Consider the following 12,776-nt stretch of genomic DNA (forward strand, 5'->3'; position numbering starts at 1 on the left):
TGTTTGGGAAGTATTTCAGTAATTTGTCGGAGAGTCCAACCAGCATCACGTACAATCTTATGCAAGCTCTCTCCTTTACTAACAAATCTCTAAGCTTTTGGGGCGTAGTATCATAACAAACTTTAATATATATTGTTAAACATTGTTTTTTATTAAGGTTTATTCTTAAAGTGGTATTAAATTGATTTCTTCTAGTATATACTACGCCCCAAGTTTAGGTATTTATTTAAAATTACATATTCGATCATGTAAAAATAGTTTGATACTTTTCTTGCTAGCTAATAAATATATTTTATTACAATAAACCTTTTCGTCCTGTACTGTAATAATCGACAATTTTACTTCAACAGAATTTTTTGTCAAGGTTTATACCTTGAAAAGTGAAAGAAAACATGATGCCCCTAGCGTCATTGATGGAACTAAAATTCTTTCACAACACGTTTCATTCTTCTTGATGCTATACAGATACGTCATCTTTTACAGTTCAACAAAAATAATATTATCTTGGAAAGCTGTTGTTAATTTCAATAATCACACAGTCGCCCCCTAGTGATACAGCGACGCGTCTGCGGAATCACACCGCTAAAAGCAAAATTTTCACTAGCTGTGGTGGGCAGAACACATATATCTCATTGTGTAGTTTTATGATTTTCATGCTTAAATCCAAACAATCCAATCAACACAGTTCACTATTCTTCAAAATCTACGATGCTAGTGTCATCTTTTGGACACAAACAAAAATAATTTCAACGAAAGATATTATAATGGTATTTGCACGCATGGTTTGGTGAAGCCTTGTTGTGTAATAAATATATTTTACTACAGTGAACTACTTGTGTTTCTCTGGAATACCTAGCATCACTTGTATACATGTAGGCTAGACAAATTACTATATTTTTGCTAATTTTATTTTAATGTTCTTGAAAATATCCAAATATCAGTGTCATCTTATGGAACTAAACAAACGTTATATTAACAAAAAGTAAACAAAAAAAACACAACTGTTTGCTCGTGAATACACACACAGGCTTTAGTGAAACGTTATTGTTTGTTTATGGTTAAGCACAAAGCTATGCTATGGGCTATCTGTGTTCTGCCCACCGCGGGTATCGAAAGCTGATTTCTAGCGACATTAGTTCAGAGATATACCGCTGCCGCTGGCGGTCACATTGATGTTCAATCAGTATGACTTAGTAACAAAATCAACTGCCACCTTCACTTGTTACAGCACAATGTATCCTTTTTAAAAGATGGTTTGGTGGTTCTTTATATTTAAAAAAAATATAGTTAAAATATTGAATCTATATCAATTATAACAAGGAATTTCATCAGTATAAAATATTTAAACAGACAGAAGGAGACAACGAGAAACTGTATAAGATGTAATTTGCTACTTATGGCTAAGTGAGCGTATAAAGATTAAAGGAAACTAGTTTTAGATACATTGCTTGAAATTCTGTTAAGTCAAACCGTGATGGAGACATGTTTTACTTTGCTTTTAGTTATTACAGATTATTTTGTGTATCAAATGGTCAGAAAGCCGATCAGGATGATATTTTCGATTTATTGTTAGTCGATATTTTAAATTTTTATACTGATTATTACGCTTACCTCTTCTCGGATATAATCGCATTTTATTTCACAGAAACAAGCTAGAGTATTTCTATATCACAAAATTTAGAATAAATGTAGAATTAATAAAAAATATACCACAATTTTTACATGTTCTATGTATAAACGTACGTTATAATATTTTTCAAACAGTAATTATCACCAAGTAAATAACGAACGAAGTGTTTGTCCAGCCTGTAAGCAAAATACAAAACTACTTTAACAGACTTTCTGTATACCTCAATCTTGCAGTCTTCCCATCAGAATCGTACCAGAGTTGAAATTCTTCCATCAAATTTAACACTTGTTTCGAGTTGTTTCGTGATTCCTAAGATATGTACAAACGTTACATTAATTTTCACAACCTTAGAACTTCAAATAGTCCTGGATAAACGCTATGACAAAATAAGTAACTGTGACCTATTATAAAAAAAACATCATGTCTGGCGTTCAATTTGTTGAGATTATTTACTAATTTTCAATTATGTTTACATCAGTATATACAAAACAAAAACTTTTATTACTATGGATAACATTGAAAAATATTATATTTTTTCTTTATAATTACAAAGCGATTTCTACTAACATGGCCCGAAAAATATTAATATGATGATTTAATGAATTTATATTTCAATATTTTTTTACAGTTTTAAATATTTGACAGTGCATCAAGGGTCGAAGCTTAGAATCAAATACGTAGGCAGACTTAACATTATTGTGAAGTGCACATCTGTATGTCTCTATATAGGCTTTACTTTAAATCAAATACCGCAGTGCACCTTTTAACATTATTTAATACAATTTTAAGGTTATCGTGTACAATGCATTGCACATTTTCTTAATGAAAAGTACTCTTAAAACACCTATGAATTTTTAATATCTTAAATTTGTGTATCCTTAATGATTAACACGAATGCAGACACCGGATATGAGATGGGGCAATATATGCAACCTTTTCCGGTTTACAGCTCTTGCGGGAGAGGTAGTAGTTGTTACGCTCGTCGACACTTTAAATTGTATACTTGTAAAAGGCTTTCAATAATATTATGGATTCAGGTGATGCAAAAAGCGAGAGTACCATCACAAACTTTAGAAGTCAGGTATCCTTTTTTGTTGAGTTTTTAGTTTAAGTATTTAATTGGTTTGTCCAAGTTACAATCAGAGCATAAAAACTCAAACGTACACGTAACGATTGTTCTGACGCCATATTTGTCTCGTACTCTCTGTCGCCCTTTGAAGCCTGCAATCGAGGTGCCCATCAGTTTTCTGTTTATTCACAATTATATTTATTTACATATGACTTTAGCCTTGTTTAGCTTTATTTGCGTAATGTACTAGAAATTATCGTCAGATCGACGTGGCTGCTATTTTATTTTAAAACCATTTTATTCTAAGTGAGATAGACCTACATACAAGATTGACAAATGAGCTTAGTTGCTATGGTCTTAAATGTTATTGTTACTGTTAGCGTAGAACTAGGATATAGGGAAAACTGAATATAATCCTTAATGGGACTAACCTCGAAATTTAGAGATTGAAAATATTGTTAAAAGTATTTCGAAGTTACAGGTTATAAGTTATATAACAGTAATATACTCTTTTAATAAAAGAAGGTTGGGTGGTTCTTTGTATAAAAAATGATAGTTAAGAGATTGAATCATATTACAATAAGGAATTTCACGAGTATAGAAATAATTGTCATTTGAATAGACAGAAGGAAACAATGAGAAACTGTAAAAGATCTGAATTGCTACTGGTGGCTAAGCAAACATACAATGATTATGGGAGACTAGTTTCAGATACACTGCTTGGGATTTTATTAAGCCAAACTCTGATGGGGACATGTTTTGTGATATAGGGTAATATTATTGTTAATCATTCATTAGGGTATGGTTTCAGAAGTTGAACGGTAGGAATGTTTGAAGAACAGTGATTATTGTATAATTAGATTTGATAGTTTGCTACATTTGAGAGAAAATAAATGAATTTTGGTTCATAATTTTCAAGAAACCAATTTTGAGATAATAAAACAAGTTCTTACATTAGTGTATATGCGTAATGAGTTAACAGGTGATGTTGGACAGACTTGGGAAACTTAAAATAAATTATTTTTCATTAAAGCTGTCCCAGTAATTGACCTTCTAATGACATAAAGGAGAAACTTGGTGATAAAAGTTAAAATTGAAAGATAGGTTGGAAGGTGCACAGAAATATAAGACAGCTTCGAATTTGGTTAAAGAGAAATTAGAAAATTCAGATGGATGTATAGGAATCAATTATTAGATGATGTTACAACTAACCACAAAGTGTTTTTGGGTATGTTAAAGGTAACTAAATATGTTGTTAATTTTTACATGCACTAAAGTTTAATATACTAGCTCAAGCCATTGCAGATAATAAAGAAAACATTTCAGTCCATCTGTCAAATTAGTTAAAGTCTTAAGTAAAAAAATCTATTTACAGATGTAATTTGCCAGTAATATATTATTTCTTTAGGATCTGTATGGTTCTCAAAAAATTACTTAAGGATTGTAATTGAGATTGGACTTCTGAAGGATGGTGATATCAAGATGTTTTTGTTGAAGGCTGTGAGGTGGACACATTTTTAAATTTTCACTGGTGTTTCTAACATTATTCGTGACCCTGAAGAGGTTGGTTATGTCAGCTTTACTTTAAATATTTCACAAGTCAATAAACAGTAAGTAGATGGTGGCAGAGAATCATTGATGTAACCTCAATTTTAAAAGAGGTGAAAGCTGTTAGGAGATTCACTTCAGGTTTCTGAAGGGGTTTTAATAGAGCTTCAGACTAATATAATCAATCACCTAAGAGTACTAGTTATTTTTACATAAAATAATCTTTTCAATCTTTTGGGAGCTTGATGATTTTGAATTAAAATTAAATTATTCATAATTTTTTCCCAATCTATGAGTATTTCTTCTATACTGTTTAAATCCAGTGTTTGTTACTTTGCAAGAAATGTACATTTCCACAGTAAATTCTTAATGAATACTGTAATAATAATCCAAGTAGAAATGCATGTTGTATTTATATCTAACACACTTTCTTTTCTCTGTTACTCTGTGCTTGCCCTCAAGCTGACAATTAATGCCAAATTTATATCAAATAAACTTTCACTTCAACCCTGGTTGGAAAGTTTGGTAAGTGTTCCTCACCATTTAAAATGCTTCTAAGACAAATATTGACATCCTAAACAAAGAATACAATACAAATGTTATTTAATCATGACACACTACACAGAGTAAAAATAACTTTTAGCAAAGAATAAAACAGAATGGTTTATACTGCTTTAATTTGAAATCATATATAAAAATAGTCATTTTACAAAGATAATGCTAGTGTGAATGAACTTTAAACAAAGAAATACCCTTTAACATACATGCAAGGTAAAATGTGTAGATAGAAGAAAGCCATAAACAATGAGAATCATTGTCTTTATTTTATATTACAGTAGAATATACCATTTCTCTCAGAATAGTGTAAAACAACACAAAATAACTGTGAACTTACTATATGTGACTTCACAAACTAACAATACTATGAAACTACACATACTATAACTGTGAACTTACTATATGTGACTTCACAAACTAACAATACTATGAAACTACACATACTATAACTGTGAACTTACTATGTGTGACTTCACAAACTAACAATACTATGAAACTACACATACTATAACTGTGAACTTACTATGTGTGACTTCACAAACTAACAATACTATGAAACTACAGATACTATAACTGTGAACTTACTATGTGTGACTTCACAAACTAACAATACTATGAAACTACACATACTATAACTGTGAACTTACTATGTGTGACTTCACAAGCTAACAATACTATGAAACTACACATACTATAACTGTGAACTTACTATGTGTGACTTCACAAACTAACAATACTATGAAACTACACATACTATAACTGTGAACTTACTATGTGTAACTTCACAAACTAACAATACTATGAAACTACACATACTATAACTGTGAACTTACTATGTGTGACTTCACAAACTAACAATACTATGAAACTACACATACTATAACTGTGAACTTACTATGTGTGACTTCACAAACTAACAATACTATGAAACTACACATACTATAACTGTGAACTTACTATGTGTGACTTCACAAACTAACAATACTATGAAACTACACATACTATAACTGTGAACTTACTATATGTGACTTCACAAACTAACAATACTATGAAACTACACATACTATAACTGTGAACTTACTATGTGTGACTTCACAAGCTAACAATACTATGAAACTACACATACTATAACTGTGAACTTACTATGTGTGACTTCACAAGCTAACAATACTATGAAACTACACATACTATAACTGTGAACTTACTATGTGTGACTTCACAAGCTAACAATACTATGAAACTTCATATACTATAACTGTGAACTTACTATGTGTGACTTCACAAACTAACAATACTATGAAACTACACATACTATAACTGTGAACTTACTGTGTGTGACTTCACAAACTAACAATACTATGAAACTACATATACTATAACTGTGAACTTACTCTATGTGTAACTTCACAAACTAACAATACTATGAAACTACACATACTATAACTGTGAACTTACTATGTGTGACTTCACAAACTAACAATACTATGAAACTACACATACTATAACTGTGAACTTACTATGTGTGACTTCACAAACTAACAATACTATGAAACTACACATACTATAACTGTGAACTTACTATGTGTGACTTCACAAACTAACAATACTATGAAACTACACATACTATAACTGTGAACTTACTATGTGTGACTTCACAAGCTAACAATACTATGAAACTACACATACTATAACTGTGAACTTACTATGTGTGACTTCACAAGCTAACAATACTATGAAACTACACATACTATAACTGTGAACTTACTATCTGTGACTTCACAAACTAACAATACTATGAAACTACACATACTATAACTGTGAACTTACTATCTGTGACTTCACAAACTAACAATACTATGAAACTACACATACTATAACTGTGAACTTACTATGTGTGACTTCACAAACTAACAATACTATGAAACTACACATACTATAACTGTGAACTTACTATGTGTGACTTCACAAACTAACAATACTATGAAACTACACATACTATAACTGAACTTACTATGTGTGACTTCACAAAACTTGGCAAGCTTTAAATAAACATTACAAGTTTATTGTACATGAAAAATAATTTTAATGAAGTATTTCTTCTGAAGCTTTTAGTGAGTCAATCTGCAGTAACTGTGATAGTACATGAGAATGAAGCTTTTAGTGAGTCAGTCTGCAGTAACTGTGATAGTACATGAGAATGAAGCTTTTAGTGAGTCAATCTGCAGTAACTGTGATAGTACATGAGAATGAAGCTTTTAGTGAGTCAGTCTGCAGTAACTGTGATAGTACATGAGAATGAAGCTTTTAGTGAGTCCATCTGCAGTAACTGTGATAGTACATGAGAATGAAGCTTTAGTGAGTCAGTCTGCAGTAACTGTGATAGTACATGAGAATGAAGCTTTAGTGAGTCAATCTGCAGTAACTGTGATAGTACATGAGAATGAAGCTTTAGTGAGTCAATCTGCAGTAACTGTGATAGTACATGAGAATGAAGCTTTTAGTGAGTCAATCTGCAGTAACTGTGATAGTATATGAGAATGAAGCTTTTAGTGAGTCAATCTGCAGTAACTGTGATAGTATATGAGAATGAAGCTTTTAGTGAGTCAATCTGCAGTAACTGTGATAGTACATGAGAATGAAGCTTTTAGTGAATCAGTCTGCAGTAACTGTGATAGTACATGAGAATGAAGCTTTTAGTGAGTCAGTCTGCAGTAACTGTGATAGTACATGAGAATGAAGCTTTTAGTGAGTCAATGTGCAGTAACTGTGATAGTACATAAGAATGAAGCTTTTAGTGAGTCAGTCTGCAGTAACTGTGATAGTACATGAGAATGAAGCTTTTAGTGAGTCAATCTGCAGTAACTGTGATAGTACATGAGAATGAAGCTTTTAGTGAGTCAGTCTGCAGTAACTGTGATAGTACATGAGAATGAAGCTTTTAGTGAGTCAGTCTGCAGTAACTGTGATAGTACATGAGAATGAAGCTTTTAGTGAGTCAATGTGCAGTAACTGTGATAGTACATAAGAATGAAGCTTTTAGTGAGTCAATCTGCAGTAACTGTGATAGTACATGAGAATGAAGCTTTTAGTGAGTCAGTGTGCAGTAACTGTGATAGTACATGAGAATGAAGCTTTTAGTGAGTCAGTGTGCAGTAACTGTGATAGTACATGAGAATGAAGCTTTTAGTGAGTCAATGTGCAGTAACTGATAGTATGTGAGAAATATAAATTCTGTTATTTACTGTAATCTCACTGTTTCATATTTTTATTTACGTAATCTCTAGAGTCAACTACATGAATATTAAATCTTTATTTTCAGCAAAACTGTATTCTATATGTTTTTTCTTCATCCTGACATTAAGTGTAAATATAAAATAAATTTTGTACTGACTGTATTATTGATCAGAAAGTTCCAGACTACTTGTATTAACACCTTCTAGTGTTATTCTTTTTATCCCATCTGTTTTCTTTTTACAATTTCAATGCTGTATATGAACCACTAGCACAGCAGTATTTGCTTAAAAATAATAAATCATGATGGGAACCTATTAACTATTTCCTACAGAAGTAACATAATTCAGTGTCAATATTTTAAATGACTGTTGAGATACTGAAATTTTAAATGTTTTATGGGATTTAAGGGTGGGATAATGGTTAGTCTGCAGATTTACAATGCTAGTATTAAGGGTTTGCTTCCCCTCAGTGGATGTGGCAGATAGCTGATAGCTCAATGTGACTTTGCTATAAGAAAACAAATGCACCTGAAATTTTCTATAATACACACAGTATCTAGAGGGTACACAACACTTTGTGTAACTTAGAGAGAGCACTAATACTCCATATGGAAATATTCAATGAAAGAAAAATGGCCCGTTGCTGCTTTGCTATACAAAACACACACATACTTGTAAACAAGTTTTTAGTTTAGTTAGAATCTTATAATTCTTACATTTTAGTTTCTTTTACTAGAAAACAAATATAAAAGTTTTGAGTCCTTTCTACATATTTTAGCTGTTTGTACTTAGTAAAAATGTTTGAAATTTTCCCTTAAGATTCTTAGAAACACAAAAATATAACATACATTGGAGCAGAATAACCCATAATTACTATGATATATCAGTAAATTAGTTTTAAAACTGTTGGCTATTCAGAGCAGCAAAACTACCATTACTTTACAAGATATTTCTCTCAGTTGAATACTTTTACTGCCAAATTCAAAAGGATAGCTGTAAACTTCGTATTGAGGAAATCCTGCTATTTCTATTGGTTATAACAGTGTCTGTTAGCCATCTATAGTGGCTTAGAAGCAGAGAGGGATGGAAAATGGACTTTTCTGGAACCCTGGCAGATAAAACATTATGAGGTTCAGAGTTTATGTTCTGTCTTATAATTACATATATTTGATAAAAAATGTAACATTTCCCTGTGTATCTATAAGGTAGGTAGATTTTGAGTTTTTCTTAGCAGACGTACACAGATATAACCTTTTATATATTATGTCATACTTGAATGTGAGTGATGAAAATAATTATGGTATATTAGTAATAAAGATTTTATGTTTGTGTAACATGATTTAGAGGAAATAGTAAATTACTCGTATTTTATGGCCTGAACATAATGTGATTTAAACCTATTTATTATGAACATAGAATGAAAGTTCTGGAACTAGTGTCATACTAAAATGTTAACAGCAGTCCAGTTTTCACATGGCACCTCAAGTTATATTACCATAACTTGTTTCTCACTCCATGTGCAGGTAGTTGCTTCATATATTACACTTGTAAGCTCAAGTTTTGTGTAGATTTCTTAAGTGATTCATATAGCCTATTAGTTTTCCTGATGTTTTCCAGCTCAGTACTGTTGCGGACAGTTTTCTCAAGTTGGCTCCAGATCAGCAGTCTGAAGCTGTGAAACTTATCCAAGGTCTCCAGTCAGTTCTAGTTAACCATTTACCCATTAATGTTGATCCCCAAGATACTTATGTGTTGGAAAGAAACCAGATAGGACAGCAAATCAGCACTTTTCTCTTTCATAATTTAAACAGTGCTCTTGGAGAAAGTTCTGACTCATTTAGATCTGATTGTAATGCTTTTAATCAAGAAGAAAAGCCCAATATTAGAAGTCCTAAGGAAATGTGCATTGGACCATCTCTTGTTTCCTCACACTTTGTTACTGAACAACATGATTTTGTAAACGTAAGCAGAAGCACCAGTAATGTACAAGATGAACATTTGAATATTACTGCTCAAAGTTATAAACCTTCAGAATGTACAGAAAAACACGATAATTCGTACACATCCACTCGGGTAGAAAACCTAAGTGTCTTACAGTTTGACTCGTGATGCTAACAGTTGTCTTATGACAAAGGACTTGGAAGTATCTGAAGGACAGACACAGATCCTTAGCCAAAATGTACCAATCAGCTACAAAAGTATGGATGCTGAATCCATAAATTCATCACAGACAAAATATATGCCTACATTCTCTGTTTGTGACATTGGTCCCACTGACACAAAATGCAGTAATGGTGATAGGAGAGAATCAGCTGTATTCCAAAAATCATGTAATATGTCAACCCAATCCTCACACAGTAAGTAGTAAATAATGAAAAAATTAAAGTTTTACAAAAGTGAAAGTAACAAATAATCTTATTGTTGTTTTTCTCAACCTTTGCAAGAAGTAGTAGTGTGTAATTATTTTGATTCAGTCCAGGGTTTGGATTAACAATTACTAAATTTTTTCAGATTACTAATTACTCCATAACCACCACACTTAAAAGTATAAGCCTTAAATTAGCAATTTCAATTTTTGCATTTATTATAATTGATGTATTTTGATTTTAGAATTATGATTTCTCAAGAAACCTATAAGATATACACAGTTACCAAGAGTCTGATGAAAAGTTAAGTCATTATTTTTTTTCTGCATAATTTCAACTGTCATGGTTTTTCTTAGTCTGTTGAGGAAATAATGTCATTGAGAAATCAGACATTATGCAAAATGAGTATAGTATGTACTCATACTAAGTTAAAAATTTTTATGCTTTTGTATATAGCTTGTTTATGAGCTGATCCCCAATGAATATGAGGATTTTGAAATCCCAAACATTTTCTGGCCTAAAGATAAAGCTGTATTATGAAAGTTTGTAGATCCTATTATGTATTATTTTATTCTTTAGGTTCTCCAAAGGTTAGTCTTACAAGAGGCAGTGAAGAGTCAAGTGTACATGCAAGATCTACAGAGTCTGACAGCCCTGTTTTTTCATTACACAGTGGAAAAAATTCTCCCAAACAGACTGACTGTGTGACTGCAAAAACAGAGGTTACGGGTAAATTACCTGAAAAAACACAAGTATCAGCTAATAGAATAAAGGTACCAAAAGCAAATTTAAATGTTGAAATGTCTCCAAAAATAACAAGAGGCAAACAAAAAAAGACCAGAACTAGGTTAAAGGTAAACATTCCAGAAAATTTTGAAAGTGAACAAAAGCTTAATGGTACAAAAAAAAAATTATATCAGCAGTTTCTAGTAGAGGGAGGCCTGTGAAACAGAGGTTATATTTCACTGATGAATTATATTCAGATGATGAAAAGGACAACCACTTAACTACTGAGAAAAATGCTTTGAAATATACAAAGTTTCCTGGAGTACTTAACAAGCACAAATCGGTGAAGCAGAAATGCTGTAAAAAGACGGTGGTAGTTTCAGAGAAGAAACTAATGTTGTCTTGCAGGTTTTGTAAACAGAGTTTTGGAAGCCTTGAAAGTTTGAAACTTCACAACTGCAAACCATATTCTGTCCAAGAAGGTAATGGAGTTTTGAAATGTGAACTTTGTGGACTTCAGTTTTCTCATCAACAACACCTTCAGAAACACATGCAGGGTCATCAGCGTAACAATTGTAGAATTTGTAATGCTCAGTTCACAAAAAAAAAAATTCTGTGTAAACACATGAAAACTGCTCATAAAATTGTTGAGCCAGAGAAACTTTATGAATGTCCGTTTTGCGAACGCTGTTTCTTTAAACGACCTTCCTCCTTTCACATTTAAAGGAGCATGCTAATGGGAAGATAGTTTGTAAAAAAGTGTGGGAAATGTGTGAAAACGAAGAAGCTTATAGCTGGCACATGGAAAAACATTTAGAAGAATATGAATTCCATTGTACACAGTGCAACGAAAGCTTTGCAAGACGTCAGCAGTACGAAAAACACATGATGGGTCATGAGAAACATGGTTGTACTATTTGTGGAAGTAATTTCTCCACAAAGAAAGACCTTATGAAACATCGCCAGGTTGTACATGATATTCACGCGGAAAGAGGGAAAAGAAACATCTCTGTACAACTTGTAACAAAAAATTTCACAGACCAACCCTACTCAAAATACATCAGCGAGTCCACACAGGTGAAAAGCCTATCAAATGTTCAGAATGTGACAAAAACTTCCGCACGTCTAAGGCGCTGTCAATCCACATGAAGACTGCTAGTCACTTAAAAATAGCTGGTAAAATTGATGTAGAAAAAGTCCAGTTAGATAAACCATACTTATGTGCTCAATGTGGAGCAAAGTTTTGTGCTAGACAAGGATTGCAACGGCATATGCAGCAGCTACATTGTGATCTTAGACCTTTTGAATGTCCATATTGTGACTATAAATGTAAATGTAAAACTAACTTGAAACGACACATAGAATTTCATACGGACAAAAGGAGATTTGTTTGTGAAGTTTGTGGAGCTGCTTTCCATGCGTTTGCAACTTTAAAAGAGCACAATGCATATGTTCATTCTGATGCCAGAGATTATGTGTGTGAACAGTGTGGAAAGGGATTTAAAGGCAGGAGTGGTTTAAAAAGACATATGAGAATTCACAGTGATGCCAGACCGTACCTTTGTTACTGTGGTCAGTCGTAAACGAATGTCGTGATCTGAAGAGACATATGGTTTCTTCTCATCACATGCAGTTCAAAAGCAAAC

At 32.3% G+C, this 12,776-nt stretch overlaps 1 protein-coding gene across 2 annotated transcripts; it reads left to right on the forward strand.

Annotated features, from left to right (window-relative positions):
- Positions 1 to 2,396: 2,396 nt before the first annotated feature.
- On the forward strand, positions 2,397 to 11,853 carry LOC143238545 (uncharacterized). Of its 2 annotated transcripts, XM_076478895.1 has the most exons (3): positions 2,397 to 2,711; positions 9,656 to 10,395; positions 10,984 to 11,265. In XM_076478895.1, exons 1-2 carry the CDS (start codon positions 2,658 to 2,660, stop codon positions 10,145 to 10,147), a joined length of 546 nt encoding a protein of 181 aa, XP_076335010.1. In that variant the 5' UTR covers positions 2,397 to 2,657; the 3' UTR covers positions 10,148 to 10,395; positions 10,984 to 11,265. The 2 variants fall into 2 exon arrangements, with proteins under 2 accessions (XP_076335010.1, XP_076335002.1); XM_076478887.1 differs by lacking the exon at positions 2,397 to 2,711 and having other exon boundaries at positions 10,156 to 10,395; positions 10,984 to 11,853.
- Positions 11,854 to 12,776: the final 923 nt, after the last annotated feature.

The sequence above is a fragment of the Tachypleus tridentatus genome, chromosome 2 (genome assembly GCF_004210375.1).
Source record: "Tachypleus tridentatus isolate NWPU-2018 chromosome 2, ASM421037v1, whole genome shotgun sequence".
Lineage (NCBI taxonomy): Eukaryota > Metazoa > Arthropoda > Merostomata > Xiphosura > Limulidae > Tachypleus > Tachypleus tridentatus.

Bases quoted from the DNA above. Each gene is read 5' to 3' on its own strand.
- LOC143238545 (XM_076478887.1), top strand. From the start codon at position 10,164: ATGACAAAGGACTTGGAAGTATCTGAAGGACAGACACAGATCCTTAGC. The intron at 10,396-10,983 runs GTAAGTAGTAAA...TTTATTCTTTAG, and splicing joins GTCAACCCAATCCTCACACA to GTTCTCCAAAGGTTAGTCTT.